This window comes from Thalassophryne amazonica, chromosome 9 (assembly GCF_902500255.1).
Source record: "Thalassophryne amazonica chromosome 9, fThaAma1.1, whole genome shotgun sequence".
NCBI classification, from domain to species: domain Eukaryota; kingdom Metazoa; phylum Chordata; class Actinopteri; order Batrachoidiformes; family Batrachoididae; genus Thalassophryne; species Thalassophryne amazonica.
This window is the reverse complement of record NC_047111.1, coordinates 59,336,117-59,360,412: the sequence shown is the minus strand read 5'-3', so window position 1 is coordinate 59,360,412 and position 24,296 is coordinate 59,336,117. Positions and strand designations below refer to the sequence as shown.

The 24,296-nt window shown below is 40.9% G+C and overlaps 1 protein-coding gene across 1 annotated transcript; it reads left to right on the top strand.

The window, feature by feature from the left end:
- Positions 1-7,043: 7,043 nt before the first annotated feature.
- ca4c (carbonic anhydrase IV c) lies at positions 7,044-24,296 on the top strand. The gene is made up of 8 exons (XM_034178141.1): positions 7,044-7,160; positions 14,319-14,366; positions 16,837-17,001; positions 17,157-17,302; positions 17,565-17,657; positions 17,747-17,813; positions 17,905-18,068; positions 24,091-24,296. Exons 1-8 carry the CDS (start codon positions 7,112-7,114, stop codon positions 24,271-24,273), a joined length of 915 nt encoding a protein of 304 aa, XP_034034032.1. The 5' UTR covers positions 7,044-7,111; the 3' UTR covers positions 24,274-24,296.

Sequence of the window (24,296 nt, the reverse complement as noted above, 5' to 3'; positions counted from 1 at the left end):
ATTAGGTTTTGACATTTTCCAAAATCATTCATAGTTTTGATTTTGGTTCTGATGTTCATGAAGATGATGTCTGATAGGTCCTGTCACTCATTTATGGTCTCTTTCATCTGGTGTACTTGGAAACGCATTTTATTGCTAAAAAAAAAAAAAAGTGTTTTTTGTTTTGTATAGACATTTTGTTGCTAATATTGCTTTTATTCAGTGGTGAGGAAAATACATTTGTATTTTGCGTGAATTCATCTAATTTTCATACAAGAAACTTGTTCGGTTAAAGGTGAGGGTGGACTCTGGTTGGAGACATTTGGCCTTCAAATGGAACAACACATTCTGCTGGTGCTGGACAGCAAACTGTGGAACAGCGACAGTAAAATCCAAGCAGAAAAATAAATTATTCCACTCATACATAACACAGTATCTCTGAGGTAACTCATTCATTTGCAGCAGGGAACGTACCTTTTAACAAAATGAGCTGGATACAGTATTTGAACAAGTACAGAAAAGATGATTTGAGAAATGAGAAAAGAACAGTAGATTGGGATTGATTTATTTTAGAAAAAAGAAGTGACAAATTTACTTACGGAACATGTTGATCATATGTCAGCCTCTGTAGGTGACTTATATATATATATATTTTTTTTTTTTTTATAGCGCCAAATCACAACAAACAGTTGCCCCAAGGCGCCTTATATTGTAAGGCAAGGCCATACAATAATTATGTAAAACCCCCTGTGAGCAAGCACTTGGCTTCAGTGGGAAGGAAAAACCCCCTTTTAACAGGAAGAAACCTCCAGCAGAACCAGGCTCAGGGAGGGGCAGTCCCCTGCTGGGACTGGTTGGGGCTGAGGGAGAGAACCAGGAAAAAGACATGCTGTGGAGGGGAGCAGAGATCGATCACTAATGATTAAATGCAGAGTGGTGCATACAGAGCAAAAAGAGAAAGAAACAGTGCATCATGGGAACCCCCCAGCAGTCTACGTCTATAGCAGCATAACTAAGGGATGGTTCAGGGTCACCTGATCCAGCCCTAACTATAAGCTTTAGCAAAAAGGAAAGTTTTAAGCCTAATCTTAAAAGTAGAGAGGGTGTCTGTCTCCCTGATCTGAATTGGGAGCTGGTTCCACAGGAGAGGAGCCTGAAAGCTGAAGGCTCTGCCTCCCATTCTACTCTTACAAACCCTAGGAACTACAAGTAAGCCTGCAGTCTGAGAGCGAAGCACTCTATTGGGGTGATATGGTACTACGAGATCCCTAAGATAAGATGGGACCTGATTATTCAAAACCTTATAAGTAAGAAGAAGAATTTTAAATTCTATTCTAGAATTAACAGGAAGCCAATGAAGAGAGGCCAATATGGGTGAGATATGCTCTCTCCTTCTAGTCCCCGTTAGTACTCTAGCTACAGCATTTTGAATTAACTGAAGGCTTTTTAGGGAACTTTTAGGACAACCTGATAATAATGAATTACAATAGTCCAGCCTAGAGGAAATAAATGCATGAATTAGTATTTCAGCATCACTCTGAGACAAGACCTTTCTAATTTTAGAGATATTGTGTAATTGCAAAAAAAAAAAAAAAGCAGTCCTACATATTTGTTTAATAGGCGCTTTGAATGACATATCCTGATCAAAAATGACTCCAAGATTTCTCACAGTATTACTAGAGGTCAGGGTAATGCCATCCAGAGTAAGGATCTGGTTAGACACCATGTTTCTAAGATTTGTGGGGCCAAGTACAATAACTTCAGTTTTATCTGAGTTTAAAAGCAGGAAACGAGGTCATCCATGTCTTTATGTCTGTAAGACAATTCTGCAGTTTAGCTAATTGGTGTGTGTCCTCTGGCTTCATGGATAGATAAAGCTGGGTATCATCTGCGTAACAATGAAAATTTAAGCAATACCGTCTAATAATACTGCCTAAGGGAAGCATGTATAAAGTGAATAAAATTGGTCCTAGCACAGAACCTTGTGGAACTCCATAATTAACTTTAGTCTGTGAATAAGATTCCCCATTTACATGAACAAATTGTAATCTATTAGACAAATATGATTCAAACCACCGCAGCGCAGTGCCTTTAATACCTACGGCATGCTCTAATCTCTGTAATAAAATTTTATGGTCAACAGTATCAAAAGCAGCACTGAGGTCTAACAGAACAAGCACAGAGATGAGTCCACTGTCCGAGGCCATAAGAAGATCATTTGTAACCTTCACTAATGCTGTTTCTGTACTATGATGAATTCTAAAACCTGACTGAAACTCTTCAAATAGACCATTCCTCTGCAGATGATCAGTTAGCTGTTTTACAACTACCCTTTCAAGAATTTTTGAGAGAAAAGGAAGGTTGGAGATTGGCCTATAATTAGCTAAGATAGCTGGGTCAAGTGATGGCTTTTTAAGTAATGGTTTAATTACTGCCACCTTAAAAGCCTGTGGTACATAGCCAACTAATAAAGATAGATTGATCATATTTAAGATCGAAGCATTAAATAATGGTAGGGCTTCCTTGAGCAGCCTGGTAGGAATGGGGTCTTATATAAAAAAAATAATGTCTTCTCCAGGAGAGTTTTACCAACTTCTGTGTGGTCCAGTTGTAGAGGGTTGTAATACAGTGGGCCTGACTTACTATAAAGGTTTGGGAGTATTAAAACCTGCACCAACACAATATCACTCACCAAAAAAAATGTGCATGATGATTTACTAAGCGTGCACTGAGGATTTTGTCTTTCAAATGCACAAAATGGAGTGTATTGTCCATTTAGCACATTTGTCTATATGAATATGGGGTTTGTCCACTGGAGTGCGCAAAATTGAGGAAGGGAACGTTCAAATACATACACATGAACATGATTCATCAAGATCAAATGGTAATTTTAACAGATGCCGATTGAATCTGTATTTTGTGAGTTTGAATCCGTGGCGTTAACAATTAATTGTAAACTTCAGGCATATTGAAAGAACTATCAGTTAAATGTCTCTATGCCCTCTGTAAATCTAAGTCATTATTATTATTATTATTATTATGTGTAACAGGTGAGTCACACACATATTGGAGTCCGTGAGGGACGTCAGGATGGATGCGCACAACATGTGCATGCACTGGTTACTATAACAGGAACAAAAAAGAACATTCTCCTATTTCAGATATTTGATTATTGTTCCATGGTATTTAAGCAAACTTGAAAATTTAAGCTACGTTCAGCAGGTGTAATGCAGAGATTTGTACACACAGTTGTCTGATTGCATTCCACCGGCAGAACACAGCATAATTATTCACCATTTTGCTTAAATACTGTGGATGGAAAAATCAAATGTGTGAAACAGTAGATTGCTGTTTTATTTATTGGCCAGCACATTTAACATGCTGTTATACAACCCCTGGCAAAAATTATGGAATCACCGGCCTCAGAGGATGTTCATTCATTTGTTTAATTTTGTAGAAAAAAAGCAGATCACAGACATGACACAAAACTAAAGTCATTTCAAATGGCAACTTTCTGGCTTTAACAAACACTATAAGAAATCAAGAAAAAAAGATTGTGGCAGTCAGTAACGGTTACTTTTTTAGACCAAGCAGAGGAAAAAAATATGGAATCACTCAATTCTGAGGAAAAAATTATGGAATCACCCTGTAAATTTTCATCCCCCAAATTAACACCTGCATCAAATCAGATCTGCTCATTGACATTGACCCTATGTGTCTTTTTGCAAGGAATGTTTTTGCAGTTTTTGCTCTATGGCAAGATGCATTATCATCTTGAAAAATGATTTCATCATCCCCAAACATCCTTTCAATTGTCCAAAATATCAACATAAACTTGTGCATTTATTGATGATGTAATGACAGCCATCTCCCCAATGCCTTTACCTGACATGCAGCCCCAAATCATCAATAACTGTGGAAATTTACATGTTCTCTTCAGGCAGTCATCTTTATAAATCTCATTGGAAAGGCACCAAACAAAAGTTCCAGCATCATCACCTTGCCCAATGCAGATTCGAGATTCATCACTGAATATGACTTTCATCCAGTCATCCACAGTCCACAATTGCTTTTCCTTAGCCCATTGTAAACTTGTTTTTTTCTGTTTAGGTGTTAATGATGCCTTTCTTTTAGCTTTTCTGTATTTCCTTTAGGCGGTTTCTTACAGTTCGATCACAGACGTTGACTCCAGTTTCCTCCCATTCGTTCCTCATTTGTTTTGTTGTACATTTTTCGATTTTTGAGACATATTGCTTTAAGTTTTCTGTCTTGACACTTTGATGTCTTCCTTGGTCTACCAGTATGTTTGCCTTTAACAACCTTCCCATGTTGTTTGTATTTGGTCCAGAGTTTAGACACAGCTGACTGTGAACAACCAACATATTTTGCAACACTGTGTGATGATTTACTCTCTTTTAAGAGTTTGATAATCCTCTCCTTTGTTTCAATTGACATCTCTCGTGTTGGAGCCATGATTCATGTCAGTCCACTTGGTGCAACAGCTCTCCAAGGTGTGTTCACTCCTTTTTAGATGCAGACTAACGAGCAGATCTGATATGATGCAGGTGTTAGTTTTGGGAATGAAAATTTACAGGGTGATTCCATAATTTTTTCCTCAGAATTGAGTGATTCCATATTTTTTTCCTCTGCTTGGTCTAAAAAAGTAACCGTTACTGACTGCCACAATCTTTTTTTCTTGATTTCTTATAGTGTTTCTTAAAGCCAGAAAGTTGCCATTTGAAATAACTTTAGTTTTGTGTCATGTCTGTGATCTGCTTTTTTTCTACAAAATTAAACAACTGAATGAACATCCTCCGAGGCTGGTGATTCCATAATTTTTGCCAGGGGTTGTATATGGCTGAATATGTGGAGTTTGGCTTAGTTCTACATTTTTATTATAACCCCTGTCCCAGGATACCGCCTGTTGATAACTAACCACATCCATGGATGACAATTCTACAATGTTAGCGCTTCTAGTTGACATGTTAACTGCTAATCAGGGTTTATAAAAGGTCAGCATAAGCAACAAACATTTCATTATTGCCTGATCTGATTGCCTCAGTGATCTCTTTGATGATGACCCCGTTATTCAGTTTTATTTAATTTCTTATACAGACGCCATTCAGTTTGTTTGACACATTTAAATACTGTACATTTGGCCAACCCTAGCACAACTGAAACTCATCTCAATATTTAGACAAGTAAAAATCTCTGAAATCACATATGACAATCACACATGGTACCCATTCATTGCAAAATATGTAACATATGTTTCAAATAAATCATAATTCAAATTATTTGTTTCAGTTCATATTTCTATTTACACGTGTATGTATGTGTGTATGTATGTGTGTGTGTGTGTGTGTGTGTGTGTGTGTGTGTGTGTGTGTGTGTGTGTGTGTGTGTGTGTGTGTGTGTGTGTGTGTCATCCTTACTATTTTATTTAAGTATTTTCTGTGCAATATTTTATTGGAAAATGAATTAAATACCAGATTGATAATTATTACGCTAAAAGGCTAACCAGCCCATAACAGCCACTTTGCATTTAAAACAGATGTAATTCCAACGGTTAGCCAACAGATGGTGACAAATCACTATAAATATTTAAAACTAATGAAAATTTGCCAGAATTGTGCGCCTGTTTCCAGAGCAGAAGTTTCATAGTTTACTCCCTTTTCTCCCTGTATTGTGCAGTTGCTGTAGCTACAAAATAAATGTTTTCTTATTTCATATGATGAAATTTAAAAATATATATATATAAATTTTGCATGTGTTTGAAGAATTTTAATTAATGAGTGATGTACCTGAAAATCACAGGACCGATCATTTTGATGAGAACTGCAACATTCATTAAATGTACATCAATGAGTTTTCAAAAGTGTGACATAAATTAACTGTTTTTTTGTTTTGTTTTGTTTTTTTACAGTTACATCCAGGTTCTTAGAATTTTCTGAGAAATGCAATAATAATTTTAAATATTGCTTTCCAGTACATTAATACAAAGTGCTGTACGATTTAAAAATTGCAGAAAGAATGATGAAAACACAAAATATAACACCCATCACGAGACAGGAAAAACACCTCCGTTGGAAACCTTAACGGACAAGTTGGAACATGCCCAGCTGTTAAACAATTTCTCAGATACTCACTTGTTGAAAGCCATCAAAAGCCGCCTGAATTTTACAAATGGTTTTCAACACGGAGGTGTTTTTCCTGTCGCGGCGCAGACGGATTTGCGGCGTCGTCACGGAACTGACTCGGTGAATTTGCCCGCACGTCTTTCATTACAAAATCTCCTTTAACAGCGGAATGTCCGCATAAACTCCTCATGCCGGCTTCTTCTGAAACTTCTCTGTTCTCTGATGACGTCCTGGGTGAACAGAGCCTTAAATTAGGATGTTTTCAGCTCGAAACAGCCAGACGGACACCACCTCCGACCGCGCCGATCCGCTTTGTGAGCTGTCCTTAAAGTGAAAGAAACTCCACAATCTCTCATCAGCCTTTAAACTTTTCACCGAGAACCAGCTGAATTTCTCGAATAGTGTCTACTCGGATATCCTTCACAGGTCCTGAAAAAATTTTGATAAAGCAACGCGCGCCGTCTCCAGCAGCGTCTCAGACAAAGGATTTCAGCCGAGAGGGCGGGACCAGTGCTCACTCAAAGCCTGCCCACAGGCGGATGACGTCACCGACACGCGTGAAAAAACTCATGCATGCGCACGAGGGTTCAAGCATGTCTGGTGTAATCGCACGTGATTCAAATCCATATAGTTTTTCGTTTTTTTTAATAAAACTGCCGGTTAGTTTTCTAATAAACCTTGTATATTTAACGACAATATGTGAAGAATATTCAATATAATACCCTGAGATCTACAACATCTATCATATATTGGCAGAATTTCTTAAAACCTTCTTATAATCCAAGCAAAATGTCAGTGTAATTACATAAATCTACATGACAGGTTAAAAATGATTGAATAGTGGCCTCTACAGGTGCCAAGGCACTTTAAAGTGGAATGGACAAATTGAAGAAGAACTCAAGCTCCTCCTCCTCCTCCTCACAGAGCTGTCGAGCAGGTCAGAGAGGCTAGGTGGTCTGTCTGGATCTCCTCTGGTTGGATCTCCTGTCCTGATGATGGACTCTTTCCTGGTTCTGCTCTCTCTGCTCTCTCAGTGCACAGGTAGGGCACCTTCAGATTACCATCCAAAATAAACAAATACAAGTCTCCATGTCTAGTTTAAGATTTCTTCTCCTGTCGTTTGGGGTTGATTACTTTAACAGCCTTCAGAGGGATGCAGAAATACTGAATTGGAATTGAAGATGTATTTATTTTTGTCAGTTAACTCTGTTTCCATAGGCAGCTCTAAAGTGGAGCACAATGGGGTCGTAGTCACCTGGAGAATTTCAATAGCTGCTTCCATAAGCCCACCAGACAATGGACATTTGTTACTGAAAATTTCATTTTCAGCCTGTTTCTTGCTGTTCTGTGACTGATCTGCTCATGTCATGTCCCCACTTCTACACAACATATTATGCAGTGGGATCAAATGAGAAAGTTTGCACCCCTCACAAGATGCATTCCTTATTTGTACTGTGCTATCTGTTAAATACATTTTTTTTGTGCTTGTAAATGTTCTAAAATATTCCAAATTTGCATTTGAGTCCTGTCAGAAAAGTGACAATTACGATTTTCAACAGTGACTCTTACTAGTTCTGAATGTTGTGTATTGTAGTGTGACGAGACATGAACACATTTACTTTAAAATGCACATCTGACTATTTACTGCAAATTCTGCTGGACCACGAGTAAATAATCATGCCCTATACAGCAATTGAATTTAAGTGGAATTGATTATTTTTAAATAATTAAGTTTGAATCAGGTTTATAAAGTCCCTGAAAAAATCATCAGAAAACCTTTATGTGACCCCACTGTCTAATTAGATGAAATCTCTTAGCAGACTGCCATCTGTATGATTGAGTCCTCATCACTGCAGGACCAGTGAAAGTCAATTACAGCATGCATATGCTGAAACACAGATTTATACATATTTTATTAGATTAGATTGGCTAGAACTGTATTAATCTAATGATATGATGTGTGCATGATACATACAGTGCATTATGAAAGTATTCACAGCAGCCTTATTCCAAAATTTTTTCCTCAAAATTATTATTTTTTTTTTAGATTTTTGCAAATTTATTAAAAATAAAAACTAAGAAATCACATGTTCATAAGTATTCACAGCCTTTGCCATGAAGCTCAAAATTGAGCTCAGGTGCATCCTATTCCCACGGATCATCCTTGAGATGTTTCTGCAGCTCAATTGGAGTCCACCTGGGGTAAATACAGTTGATTGAGCATCATTTGGAAAGATACACACCTGTATACATATAAGGTCCCACAGCTGACAGTGCATTTCAGAGCACAAACCAAGCATGAAGTCAAAGGAATTGTCTGTAGACCACAGATACAGGATTGTCTCAAGGCACAAACCTGGGGAAGGGTACAGAAATATTTCTGCTGCTTTGAAGGTCCCAGTGAGCACAGTGGACTCCATCATCCATAAATGGAAAAAGTGTGGATCCACCAGGACTCTTCCTAGAGCTGGCCGGCTGTCTAAACTGAGCGATCAGAGGAGAAGGACCTTAGCCAGGGAGGTAACCAAGAATCCAATAGTCACTCTGTCAGAGCTCCAGCATTCCTCTGTGGAGAGAGGAGAACCTTCCAGAAGGACAACCATACAGGCCTAACTGGTGGATTGCTGCAGAGATGGTTGTGTGGACAGATGGAAGCCACTCCTTAGTAAAAGGCACATGGCAGCCCACCTGGAGTTTGCCAAAAGCCATCTGAAGGACTCTCAGACCACGAGAAACAAAATTCTCTGGTTTGATGAAGCAAAGATTGAAGTCTTTGGCGTGAATGCCAGGCAGTGGCGGTTCTACACTGAATTGCTCCCAGGCAAGAACTCCTCCAACCACAATGTAGATGACAATAAAAAAGAGAGTTTCCAGCTGCTGGAAAATTATAGTAAAAACTGGATAACACACACTCTTGCAGACACACAAAACAGTCAGATTTAAGTCACTTCAGCTAGAAATGTGAACGGAGTTCATGTCCTCTCCGGTGAGATTCAAACCTGTTGGTCCACCCTGTCTGTCCACTTTCAAATGCCTTTTACTTCATAAACTAGCTGCCTGCATCATTTGTAGAGTTCTGGTGCTGCTCTGCTGCATCCTAATGGGCTTCAGTCTGCCAGAGCGGAGACACCGTAGAGGGGGAGCAGTGAGCACGATGCTTACTGTGAGCACGAGCTGTGGAACAGAGCGCACGCCCTGTGGAGGAGCACGCCTGTCCCCGGTTATGCAGGAGACAACTGCCGAACCTCTGTCACTAGTTCTGTTCTGTGCACATCAGCACACAGTGCTGAACATTCACGCTGCCATGAACACACATTTGCTAAAAGTAATGAAGGACTTAACAAACAGAATTTTCAGTTTTCAAATTACCTTTTTTTAACAAATGAAAAAAATTACATATTTACAAATACAGATTTATTTGTAAAACCCACCACACATTTCAGTAACTGTGTGTTATACCGACCAGCCAACCACTGACGTCAGGAAATGAATGTACCCATAATGCAATGCGGCATGTGTGTCTAAACACTAAAACCTTCAAAATTAGTGCATTACTTTAAAACTACAACATATAGCTGATATTTTCACTTTGTAAAATGACAGACGTGATGTTAATTTCAATAACTTGTCCTCAATTAGTTTGTTTAAAATGATACCCATAAGTCAAAGACTGTCTGCCTGTGCAAGACTCCAGTGAAATGAGGGGCAGGTCTATGGTATGAAGAGAAATTATGTTTTATTTTTTTCTTCTCTTCTTCTTTCTTTCTCTGTGGTAGTCAGCTCTTCTCTGCCTGCAGAGAATAGAGCTCTATCATTCATGGCTGTCTGTCTGCTACAAAAAATGTAACAGACAGGCACTAAAATCTCTGATTTCAGACTTTACAAATGTTTTTAGCTGTTAAGCTTTATACACTATGCTCGCAAAAATATTTTGGCATTCTAAAAGTTACTGGAGCTAAATTTATCGGAAGCTAATCGGTCCGCTCATGGTTTTCAAAGTTATCTGGAAAGCTAATCAGCTAATAAAAACACTAGCTTCAATAATTAGCGGAACTGTGCCCACTACTGCATTTGAAGCCTCTTGACTGCAAGGTTGATGAATGTAGATGGCAGCATGCTTTTACATATCCTATGTACATTCTGTGCATGACATGTAACATCCTGACAGATTAAAAAAAAAAAAAAAAACCTCTGAAGCCTCTTGACGGCACAATTGTCAAATGTTAGTGGTTGCATAATGTTACATATGCTACGTAGACTTAGACGTGTATTCTTTGCACTACATGTAACATCTTGACAGTTAAAAATATAATGTTTTAATTGGGGAGGTGATTGTCTAGTGGTTAAGGTGTTGGGCTTGAGTCCAGAAGACCATGGGTTCAAATCCACGCCTGACTGGAAAATCACTAAGGACCCTTGGGCAAGGCCTTTAATCCCCTATTGCTCCCGGTGTGTGTGAATGTGAGGCATAATTGTAAAGCGCTTTGAGCATCTGATGCAGATGTTCTTTTATAATTAGCAGTTGTTTAATTAATTATTAAGATCCTGTTGTCTTACAAACAATTTGTACATGTTCAGTAAAGCCCCTCTATTAATCAGTTAATCAAGAACAATATTTACATTTTAACAGCGTCTGCAAGAGGCTTTGCGTGTGCGTGTACATGAACCTTTGACAAAAGTGGAAGTTATGCAAATCAAGGAATATTTGTAGATCGCTCTCTGTGCATTTGCACAAAATTATCTGGCAGATGCACATTGACAGTGTTAAATATAAACTCAAGTTTAGTACGAATGTCATTTATGATTTAAATATTCCTTTTTGTTGGTGAATTTAATGTGTTAAGTACAGCTGGAATTTTAACGCGAATTATGATGTAAGCCTGAAAAGATTTACACTCTATAATGAATCTGTCTGTTTGTATGTTATATCACGGGAAAATACAGTGTATTGTGTGCTGTTGTGTTATACAAATACGAAGGTGTGTGACCCAGGTGGAGAAAAACTATTTTTCACTTGTGCATTGTTCTCAGATGGTGAGAACGTTTGTCCCCTTTCAAAGCACGGCATTGTTGGATGAGGTAGGGTTAATCTGTATTCCTGTTTTGGCTAAATGGTTCTCTGCAGCACCTTTCATTCCCATCGCTGACTCAGACACTGGAGGTTTATTCACATCAGCAACACAATAAGGGAATCTAAAACTAAATGACTTTATCAGCAGGTTTTGGTGGGACAGTAAGCATAGGATGGAAGGTATTCAGAGCCAGTGAGTGCAATAACACACACACACACACACACACACATCTTCAACCACTTACTCCAATTTAAGATCACTGGAGCCTATCCCAGCAGTCATAGGGAGCGAGACGGGGTTCACCCTGGACAGGACGTCAGTCTGTCGCAGGGTCACGTATAGACAAACAAACACATTCACACCCACACACACACACACACACACACACACACACCTACGGACAATTTTAAAGTTTTCATTTCACCTAACCTGCATATCTTTGGATGTGGGAGGAAGCCAGAGTACCTGGAGGGAACCCACGCAAACACGGGGAGAATGAATGAATGAATGATTTATTCAGCACACAAAACTCCTTATCAAAAAAAAAAAAAAAAAATTACAGTAGCACATGTGACCGAAAGGGTGTAGGCAGAAGCAAAAGCTTATATACACCCACCCCTTTTACTATATATACATATATATATATATATATATACTCATAACAACAAATACAAAAGGAACAACGCACACAGATTTGAGATTAATCAGTGAACTGAATTTTCTCATCATGACAAACTAAATAATAGTGCACAATCCAAAGGAAATAATACCAAATCAATAAACTTAATTGTCCATACTATAACGAGAGATTATATTATTTTTATAGTATTTTAAGGTTGACTAGAGGACCACATAATTTATTATGTTCAGGACAAATGTTTCAGATGTTTATACCTGTTACAGAAACAGTGTTTTTGTTTTGTTTTTTTTTTTGTTTTTTTTGCAGCAGTTCGAGTCTTTAATTTATCAAATAATAATGTTCCTCTCAAATTATAACTGGAGTCCTTCATTTTAAACAAATTTTGGACATGTTGAGGTAGAAGTTTGTTTTTGTTTTGTTTTTTCTTTATGCATGCTTTGTATTGTAATACAGTCAACTAAGTCCTTGAATTTCAGAATTCAAAGAACATGCAAACTCCACACAGAAAGGCTCAGAATGGGAACCAATCCCACCACCTTCTTGTTGTGCGGCAACAGTGCTAACCACTAAGCCACCATGCTGCCTGAGTTAAATATAATGTTAAATATAATCAAAATTACTTTTGAGCAACAGAAACCTCACTTATCTGTAATTCTGTTTTTATTATTATCGATATTTTACATTTAAACATGGTTGATATACTATACTACAGTATGTCTGTGTACGTTGAACAGCCACTGCTGTAAAAAAAAAACCTTTTAGGACATGTCACACATCTGTGAACTATGCGTTCAACAGTCAAAGGAACAAGTTGTAGCTTAGAGAGCTGATAAATGTTTGTGCTTTGTCAGAAGGCATCACTGCAGTGTCTGTAGGGTACTTGTAGTGACAGACTTTAATATCCATGGGGACATACATATATCGGTTTGATGAAAGGTTGCACATAGTAAGCTGTGTAACTCCTCTGCATATCTGCTGCAGCTCTTATGTTTCATAAGAGTGCAAGGATTTATGGTGTCAGGGTTGAATTTCTTCACACAGGGGGCATATGCTGTTCTCTTGGTGTTAAGAAGATGTCGATTCCATCGATACCAAACAGGTATCATCCAACAGACTGGAAGAAAAGGACTTGTCCCTGAATGGAACCTGGATTACATGGCCATGGCAGTCAGTGTCAAGGAAGATTGTCTCTTGGTCACGGTCGATTTAGAGACACCTGTGCCTGTGTTTTATTTAATGTGGGAATGTTGGTGCACGCAGATAAACACACGGTCCTTGACAGACTGATCTGATGGCTGGGAAATCCCAGATGATCACAGCTGTTGGGTTACAAGCCATCGCCTCTTCTGCCTGAGCCACCATTGAGGACTTCTTGTTTCACCAGAGCCCTGTTACTTATGTTCAGAGTCTCTGTTGGGCCTTCATGGCTACTGTAGCGACCACAGGCACACAGGGTTCTACACAGTATTTCAGCCCAACAGGCAATCCCCTACTTGATCCGTTACACAGATGACATGAAGCGGACGAGGGGTTTGATTTGACACCTACCTGGATTACAACAGCTACAAGGGTGTTCCACTGCAGGCTCACTGTTAGCAGGATCCAGTGTCAGATGCTTGTTAAGCAGTGATCAGAGATTTCTAGATTCATATCCAAAAAGTCCACCACTGACTGCACCTTCACTCTGCGAGTACTGTGCATTGTGGATGTGTTCTGGCTCCTAGTCTGAGAACTAGACTGGGTAGAGTTGTGGCAATCAGCAACTTGGGTGCCTTTGATGGAGAGGAAAGGTTCACTGATTTGATTTTGTGGATGATGCTCTGATCTTTATGGAATTAATCGGCGTCCTGGTGGCAGCTGGTTCCCAGATCATTGGTCAGTCTACTGACAACAGAGCGAGCTGAAATGGTGACTGAATTTCTGTAGGGCATTCACATCTGACTCAGATGCTCCAAGTGCTTTTACAATGATGCTTCATGTTCAATCGCTCACACTGATGTCACAATGCTACCACATAAAGTGCCCAACTACACTGAGCAAGCAACTTGGGTAACAAGGCCCTGGATTAGGAACACCTGTGATTATTCCCCCTCCCCCCCGTCTAATGGGAGAATAGAGTTGAGGATGCTCTGGTCACAAGCCACCAGCTCCCCAAAGGTGTGAAAGGTTTCACAAGTAGATGATGCACAATCACAGGTATAATGAATCATGATCCGCCAGCATAAACAGCTCTTACCACTCTGTGCCAGCGTGCATCATGTTAGAGAGACGGATGAACTCAGACATGGTTTGTTCTGACTAAGGATGAACTTCCCACAACATCGTAATGCATCTTATCAACTCAGACTGTGAAAAATGACTCTGGCTAATAGAGTATGAACATGACAAGATATAAATATAAATTTATTAACTAGTCACAGCTGCTTTGGTTCACTGATGAACTGTATTGTATTTGGGCTTGACCTGAGCGTTGTGCTTCCTCCACAGCTCAGTGGTGCTACCAGACTCAGTACTCCTGTGACGACACCTGCAGAGGTAAGAAAACAAAAACAAGGACCAAATCTGTCTCCCTGAGACTGGCTTAATATATCGCTCTGACAGTATGTGGGTACCCACGATGGTCCCTGGACAAAGTGCAGAAGTCCCAGAGAACAAAGAGACCAGATAGACAGGAGACGGAGACAAGAAGAAAAGGAGTGTCTCTCCCTTATTTAGCAGGAGTAGGGGAAAAACTACAGAGGATCTTCAGATAGCACAAAATCCCAGTTTACTTTAAACCAGTTAACACCTTGAGACAGAAATTAGTTCACCCTAAGGACAGGATCCCTAGTTACAAACAGAGCAATGTAGTGTATTCTATCAGATGTCAGGAAAACTGTAACGAACACTGCATAGGTGAGACTAAGCAACCTTTACACAAAAGGCTATACCAGCACCGCAGAGAGGGCGCCAGTGGACCTCAGTCTGCAGTTCATCTCCACCTTAAAGACACTAACCACACGTTTGAGGACAAGGAAGTTAAAATATTAGCCAGAGAGAAGAAATGGTTTGAGAGAGGGGTCAAGGAGGCATTCTTTGTGAAACGTTTGAAACCCAGCCTTAACCGGGGAGGGGGTCTGAGACACGCTTTATCCCCTGTTTACAATGGGGTACTCAGGTCAAAGCAGTTTCAGTCTTTTGTTTATGGTAATGAGTCATTCACGTCATCAGCAGAGTCATCAAGGGAGCCATCAGGAGAGGGACAGCCCTGTCATTAGGAGGGTGCTAACTAGAGCACAATAGGTGCTAATTAGAGCTATTGTTTAGTCACTAGCCTATAACAGTCTGCCTCTCGGTAGGAGGGGTCTGGTTAGGTTTAAAACTCCAGCTTTTGTGACTTCTTGATTATTCTTCTCTACAAGAGTCAAGACAGAAGTCACCAGAGCAAGAATTTTAGCTGAGGAAGCTTCTGCGATTTGAAGCGAAACGTCCTCGTGTCAAGCAACCCAGTCCAGTCGAAGATTCAAGCTTCTGTACTATGTTCCCACTATACAAAAAATAAAATCCTGCCTAGTCATTCTGGACTGTGTATGCCTGATCCTGTCAGGTCTCAAAAGCCAAGGAGAGTAGGTCGACTGCAGCACTTGAGATGCTGAGAGACAAGTCGGAGTGTCTGGGTTTGTGATTGTTCTGGATCAAGACTAAGACTCAGACTTTCAGTGACTTTGGCCATAACAAGTGTATCTGTATGTGGTGAAAAAGTTGAACTTGTGGAGACATTCACTTATCTGCAGGGGAAAAGTATGCCACACTATACTTAAGTAGATGTAACAGTACTGTAAGAACATTTGAACCACATTTATGGTTTCTGCCTTTTTATGTTTACAGCATCGTACAAAAAAAGATTTTGGTTTGTATAGCTAGTTTCCCCATCATGACAAATGTACAAGACATGATTGACATATAATTCACAAGATATTTTAAGCCATAAAGGTATACATAATAGGGGTGTGGTCACATTGATTGACAGGTAGCATATGCCGGTGAGCCAAGTCCAAAGCCCAGTCAGCAGCTGTTGCTAGCTAATGTAGATCTACCATGTCTGTCCTCTCTGAGTATTTTACTACAAATATCTGAGATAATATGGCTTGCACTGTGGTTAATTGTGCTTACAGAGAATCTAAGATGTCTGCGCTCCAGTATGTCTGTGCAGTGACATTTTTGTGTTATTTTATTGTATGTTAGCAGGTATCGGTAGATTTGTTAAGTTAGCTCCATTGCGCCTTGAGGAAACTTTGTTGTGATTTGGCACTATATAAATGAAAATAAATTGAAATTATTCCACAGTTATTCAGGCAATAAGCAGATCACAGTTTGTTATGCCTGCACCAAAGCCATCCTTTATGAAAATCACTGACCAATACACAAGAATATATTAACAAAATACCCAAACCAATCTTAGCCTGTTAGCTTCAACATGTTTGGTAACTCTGAGATGGGGGGCGCGTTCAGGATTCAATGATCCTGCCCATGTCAGGCACAGATACGCTCACGCTCCACCTCTTTATCAATTGATGGGTTGGTTGGGAATTAGGCAGAGTAAGCAGTGCAAATACAGTCACACCCACAACTACATGAGCTTCAAAACCACTCTTCTGAAAACCTGTGGTGGCATCACAAAGGGTTTATCCAGTATATACAGTCTGTATATGTCACATGTAGATATTGCCATCTTGTGGCCATAGATGATAATGCAGTATTTTTTCCATATATAAGTGGCTTCAAAATATAAATCACAGGATCAAACAAGTATTTTTTTTATTCTTCTTATAGTCCAGAAAATATGGTATGTGTGTAAAAACAGATCATAACACTGCAGGCCAAAGAAACAATGAAAAATCATTTGAACTAAACAATTCTGAGCCCTTAGAGCCCTGAGCCTTATATCATCTGTGCAACATAATGAATATCAAGACATGTGCAAAGCCTAAGCTGTAACGATGCTGTTCCTACTTATGTTGTCTAGACCCCAGTCGCTGGCCAGCCCAGTTTCCAAGATGCGGAGGATTACGCCAGTCACCGATCAACATTGCAACCAGCAAAGTGCACGTCAACAGTGCACTGCTACCCTTCAACTTCATTGGTCACACCAGCAGGATCAACATTACAGCGGAAAACAAAGGACACTCTGGTAACAGTCAGCCAAGAAATCAGTAAAACAATGAGGGTCATTTGTTCTTTATGAAATCACATCTTGCTTCACACTGGCATTGCATTTCTTTGAGATATTATTTATTTTGCCACACATATTAGACAAAATCATGTTGTGGTTCATCTTTCTTGCAGCTCACTTTTCTCTGCCGCAGTCGGTCCAACTAACCGGAGGAGCTCTGGCGGGTCGCTATCGGGCCGCTCAGTTCCACTTCCACTGGGGAGGAGATGGCAAACCAGGATCAGAGCACACGATCGATGGAGAGCGATTCCCCATGGAGGTACATCACAGGATAGTTTGTTCCTATGTGTTTAGCATCATAAGTATTTGGAATGGACAGTGACGTGGGTGGGTTTGTTTTTGTTGTTGCCTCTGTAGACTGCCACAATGGAATTAAAATGAAAAAAAAAACAAAATCTACCTTTAGTGTAGACTTTTAGCTTTAATTCAAGGGGTTTAACAAAACATGTCTGATTGTTTTACACTTTTTAATGACATATAAAATGCATTACTGCAACACGTTTTGGACTTCCTCGACCCAGATGCACATCGTTCACTTTAAGGAGCCATATGGTTCCCTTGCGGAGGCGGAACACGATATGGCAGGAATTGCTCTGCTGGCCTTCCTGTTCGAGGTACTATGCTGTGATGTATACACCAAATACAAGTCTAATATCATTACTGCAAAAACCATTCATCGGAGGTGACTGTGTCCTTCTCACAGGAAACTACAGATGACCATCCTCACATGGATGCAGTAATATCTGCTTTGGGCCATGTACAAAATAACGGTGACCGCTCAAGTGCTAAAATATGAACACAATAGGTGGCAGAATAAGATGTTATGTATGTAACACATTTGTTTTTTTTTTTTGTCTTAAGGTAGCACCACCGTGATCCCAAATTTCCGCCTCAGTGACCTTATCCCACCTGCGAAGGACCTCCATGGTTACTATCGCTATGTGGGCTCCATGACAACACCGGGATGTGAACAGGCAGTGGCCTGGACGGTGTTCCACAAGACGCTGCCCATCAGTAGCCGTCAGGTGTGCAAACAGCAGCAAAGATTTAAATTTGGCGGTCAGAGTATAGAGGCGGGTGACAGATTAAAGGAAAAACCAAGATAAAGTGAGGTAATAAAGTAAGGTATTATTCACAACGTGAAACCAGAGCAGTTTCAGTGCACCTGGGCATTGAGTCTACAACTGTGTGAAATTCCACTGGATGATCATGAAACATCATTCTTACAAAAGACATTTAATGGGGTAGATATGTGAAAAGTGTCAGTACAATTGTGTTTTATAGTAAAAGCACCAAAGTTTGCCGACATTGTTTGATGTATCATTTAATATATATATATATATATATATATATATATATATATATATATATATATATATATATATATATATATATATATATATATATATACATACACACACACACAGTGGGGTCAAAAAGTATTTAGTCAGTCCCTGATTGTGCAAGTTCTCCTACTTAGAAAGTTGAGAGAGGTCTGTAATTTTCATCATGGCTAGACTTCAACTATGAGAGACAAAATGAGGAAAAAAATCCAGGAAATCACATTGTAGGATTTTTAAAGAATTTATTGGTAAATTATGGTGGAAAATAAGTATTTGTTCAATAACAAAAATTCAACTCAATACTTTGTAACATAATCTTTGTTGGCAATGACAGAGAGGTCAAACGTTTCCTTTAAGTCTTCACCAGGTTTGCACCCACTGTAGCTGGTATTTTGGCCCATTCCTCCATGCAGATCTCCTCTAGAGCAGTGATGTTTTGGGGCTGTCGCTGGGCAACACGGACTTCCAACTCCCTCAACAAGTTTTCTATGGGGTTGAGGTCTGGAGACTGGCTTGGCCACTCCAGGGCCTTGAAATGCTTTTTACTGAGCCACTCCTTCATTGCCTGAACGGTGTGTTTTGGATCACTGTCGTGCTGGAAGACCCAGCCAAATTGCATTTTCAATGCTCTCACTGATGGAAGGAGGTTTTGTCTTAAAATCTCACAATACATGGCCCCGTTCATTCTTCCCTTAACACAGATCAGTACACGGATCAGTCGTCCTGTCCCTTTTGCAGAAAAACAGCCCCGAAGCATGATGTTTCCACCCCCATGCTTCACAGTAGGTATGGTGTTCTTGGAATGCAACTCAGCATTCTTCTTCCTCCAAACACGGCGAGTTGAGTTTTTACAAAAAAGTTCTACTTTGGTTTCATCTGACCACATGATATTCTCCCAGTCCTCTTCTGGATCATCCACATGCCCTCTGGCAAACTTCAGATGGGTCTGAACATGTACTGGCTTAAGCAGGGGGACACGCCTGGCACTGCACGATTTCAGTCCCTCTCTGCATCGTGTGCAGCCTTTGTTACTTTGGTCCCAGCTCACTGCAGGTCATTCATCAGGTCCCTCCGTGTAGTTCTGGGATTTTTGCTCACCGTTCTCATGATCATTTTGACCCCACAGGATGACATCTTGCATCGAGCCCCAGATCAAGGGAGATTATCAGTGGTCTTTTATGTCTTCCATTTTCTTACAGTTGCTCCCACAGTTGATTTATTCACACCAACCTGCTTATCTATTGTAGATTCACTCTTCCCAGCCTGGTGCACAGCTACAATTTTCTTCCTGGTGTCCTTTGACAGCTCTTTGGTCTTGGCCATGTTTGAGTTTGGAGTCTGACTGTTTGAGGCTGTGGATACGTGTCTTTTATACAAATAACGAGTTCAAACAGGTGCCATTAATACAGGTAACAGGTGGAGGACAGAAGAGCTTCTTAAAGAAGAAGTTACAGGTCTGTGAGAGCCAGAAATCTTGCTTGTTTGTGGGTGACCAAATTCTTATTTTCCACCGTAATTTACAAATAAATTCTTTAAAAAAATCCTACAATGTGATTTTCTCATTTTGTCTCTCATAGTTGAAGTGTACCTATGATGAAAATTACAGACCTCTCTCATCTTCCTAAGTAGGAGATCTTGCACAATAAGGAGCTGACTAAATACTTTTTGGCCCCACTGTAATTCACACACAACTGTGGAAACTATTAATTTTTCAAGTTGTGAGGTCAAAGGTCAAAGTCACAGTGTAGGATCAAATTTTTTCCCTGAAGGAAGTCAATACGCTGAGACATTTTTTACCCATTCAGGGTCATCTGACTGTTGACCCTGACTGGGGATGTTGTCGGGCGGTGAAAGGATTACTTTGAGGATCTCCTCAATCCCATTGTCACATCTTCCGAAGAGGAAGCAGAGACTGGGGACTCATCCATCACCCAGGTCAAAGTCACAGAGGTGGTCAGAAAGCTCCTCGGTGGCAAGGCCTGAGTACATTAAGTCTCTGGATGTTGTGGGACTGTCTTGGTTGACACGCCTCTGCAACATCACGTGGCGGTCGGGGACAGTGCCTCTGGATTGGCAGACCAGGGTGGTGGTCCCTCTGTTTAAGAAGGGGGACTGGTGGATGTGTTCCAACTACAGGGGGATCACACTCCTCAGCCTCCCCAGTAAGGTCTATTCCAGAGTACTGGAGAGGAGAGTTCAACCGATAGTCGAACCTCGGATTCAGGAGGAGCAGTCTGGTTTTCGTCCTGGTCACAGCACACTGGACCAGCTCTACACCCTCCATCGGGTACTCGAGGGTTCATAGGAGTTTGCCCAACTAGTCCACATGTGCTTTGTGGATCTGGAGAAGGCGTTTGACTGTGTCTCTCAGGGCACCCTGTGTGGGTGCTCTGGGAGTACGGGGTCCGGGGTCCTTTGCTAAGGGCTATCCGGTCCCTGTACGACTACAGTAGGAGCTTGGTTTGCATTGCCGGTAGTAAGTCAAACCTATTTCCAGTGCACATTGGCCTCCGCCAGGGCTGCCCTTTGTCACCGGTTCTGTTCATTACCTTTATGTACAAAATTTCTAGGCGCAGCCAGGGTGTAGAGGGGGTCTGGTTTGGGAACCACAGAATCTCATCTCTGCTGTTTGCGGACGATGCGGTTCTGTTGGCTTCGTCAAATCAGGACCTTCAGCGTGCACTGGGGTGGTTTGCAGCCGAGTGTGAAGCGTCCAGGATGAAAATCAGCACCTCCAAACCTGAGGCCATGGTTCTCGACCGGAAAAAGATGCCTTGCCCCCTTCAGGTCGGTGGCGTGTCGTTGCCTCAAGTGGAGGAGTTTAAGTATCTCGGGGTCTTGTTCACGAGCGAGGGAAGGATGGAGTGTGAGATCGACAGACGGATCGGTGCAGCATCTGCAGTGATGTGGTCACTGTATCGGACCGTCGTGGTGAAGAGAGAGCTGAGCAGGGTGGCAAAGCTCTCGATTTACTGATTGATCTACATTCCGACCCTCACCTATGGTCATGAGATTTGGCTCATGACCGAAAGAACGAGATCATGTGTACAAGCGGCCGAGATGAGTTTCCTCCGCAGGGTGGCTGGGCACTCCCTTAGAGATAGGGTGAGGAGCTCGGAGTCGAGCCGCTGCTCCTCCACGTCGAAAGGAGCCAGTTGAGGTGGCTCGGGCATCTTTTCCGGATGCCCCCTGGATGCCTCGCTGGAAAGGTGTTCCGGGCACGTCCCATTGGGAGGAGGCCCCGGGAAAGACCCGGAACACGCTGGAGGGACTACGTCTCTCGGCTGGCTTGGGAACGCCTCAGGGTTCCCCCGGATCTGCTGGGGGAGGTGTGTGTGGATCGGGAGGTCTGGGCGGCTTTGCTTGAGCTGCTGCCCCCGCGACCCGACTCCGGATAAAGCATAAGAAAATGGATGAATGAATTTTTTACCCATGGTTACTGCTAGACATGAACAGGAAGTCATAGGTGGACTTTCAAAATATATGTTTGTATTTGACCTTGAAGTTTATAACCAAGGTCACTCAAGCTTTGATCATTTCATGGCTAAATGGTAACACATGGGTATTTTGGCTTCCGGGCAGATTCACACAGTCAAGTAATCAGCAGCTACTAAAGCGATTTAGAAACTCACTCTTACCAGGTGGTATATCAAAATATGTCCCTGGAAAAATTCCGTCACAAGTCACCTCCAATACACCCAAGGTCAGACTCTTTATATTGTAAAAATGTGTTGTTTTTGAACTTTTATACTGAAACTTTTCCATTGGCTGGTAATTTGTTTATTCTGTATGTGTGGTGGAATGCTGAAATTGACACGTAACCTTGCTGCCTGTCTTGGCCAGGACGCTCTTGTAAAAGAGATTTTTAATCTCAATGAGACTCTTTTCCTGGTTAAATAAAGGTAAGAAGACTCAGGCTGTTGTGATTAAGAACAATGTACTTTTTCCACTGATGCAGATTTTGGCTGTGGGCTTTGCATTCGCTAGAGCATCGCCTTCCAGTTTATTACTCAAACCATTAAAGTGAGCCCTCATGTCCTGAAGATGGCAGCATTGCTTCTCCATTTTCACATTGTTTTTTCTTTGTGTTACACATCTGTAGATGACATTCCAACATTTGAACAGGTTTTTGGGGGGTTTTCAGTGGTCAAAGAGATACAGCACATGCTGAGATTAAAATCTATGAATTGCTCTTGCTTTTAACATTTTTAAAGTTTCACAGTAACTCCAAAATGTTCCAAGTGACTCTAGTGACAGGACTGCTGTATGACCTAATGATCCACATGTGACCTTAAATGGGGACAGCAACAGTTTATTCAAGTGTTTTTGCTACCATTTCGGCTAAAACCCCCATTACGCAACAAAAATAACTCATTGGGACTGAAGCATATAGTTTGAGGATATTGTACTACACTTCAGTATGAAGGGGAGCTTCCAAAGCTACACTGCTGAGCTGATTATGCCTCAGATGTCCACAACCAGGCAGGACAACTGAGGGAACCAACAACAAATGCCTTAGTTGATGAATACTCCGTACACGTACAATTATTTTCAATAATTGCATTTAATGATGGTGGTTTCCTCTAGCAAACAAAAACATGGACATTAAGGTCTGCTTCTTTGTGGGCCTTTGGCCTAGGCAGCATCTTCACAACTGGAGGTGGTCCCTGGATTGGAGCTGCCCATTGTCCCTAGTGGTTGGATTGTGTCCAGCTATAATTATAATCAGTTAAAGACCCTCCTTCTTATTAACCAACGAAACATTTACATTAAAAATTAATTTACATTTCATTTGTAACTGGTTATTAAACTCATGTCACATTTCTATCTAAACCAAAGGAAACTGTCCTATACAGGCTTTGAGACTCATTGGTGCTTATTCGTAATTTGTATTATGTGCAGCAAGTAAGACTCTACAATGTCCCCCGGACAGGACAGCAGTCTGACACAGGTTATTTCCCCCGTCAAGGCCGGTACCCATTTACAGCGAGTGGACTTGTCCATGGACACAGGCAGACAGGTTGCATGACTGGGAATCAAACCGAGGCAGACATATTAGTAGTACAACTGCTTAAACACTGAGCTACCTGCTCGAAGTTAATTTTACTAAATTTAAAAAAAAAACACCTGTTACAAAATAGGTTAAAAACCTATAGTTGACTAGTGACATCCCAAAAATATTTGTTTTTTATAAAAATGGGCAATTCTTCACAACCACACATAAGAGAATTTTTCAAGAAAACACCTGTAGTGGTGGTATGGGCCTGGCCTGCCAATATGTACATCTGGGTTTGAATCCCATTTGTGCTACATGTGTCCTTGACAAGACACTTAATATGCATAGTCTCAATCCATCCAGTTGTAAACGGTAAGCAACTCTGACTGGGTAAGTAACCTGCATCAGACTGGTACCATCCAGGGGGAGACGTAGATGCTCGCTCACTTCACACTACAGAATCTGGAGATAAGCAGCGACACTAAAGGCTCTCAGAGTCTATATATCACTTTACTTCTTCCAAATCAGATCTGAAAATGTCCAGCTGTGATTTTTAACTACTTGCATATCAGATATACGTTGTGTAAATACTGATGATCACTGACCACTGTGCTTAGAGATTTTGTGTCTCCTGGTTTTCCCATTTTAACCCGTTGTCTTTGTATAATCCTGCCTTCTAGTCTTTTGAATCTTTCCTCTCCACACCAGTTGGTGGCAATAACTCAACAGTGCCGATTTTGGACGGGACAACCCATGACGGACATCTTCCGGCCTACGCAGCCTTTGGATGGCAGAGTTGTGTACCGGTCCGAGGCGGGTGCAGTTGTGTCGACTCTGATCCACTTCTTGTTTGGCATTTTGTCATCACTCAGGACAGTGAATCTGATATAGTGACTTGACATGGGTGAACAAAA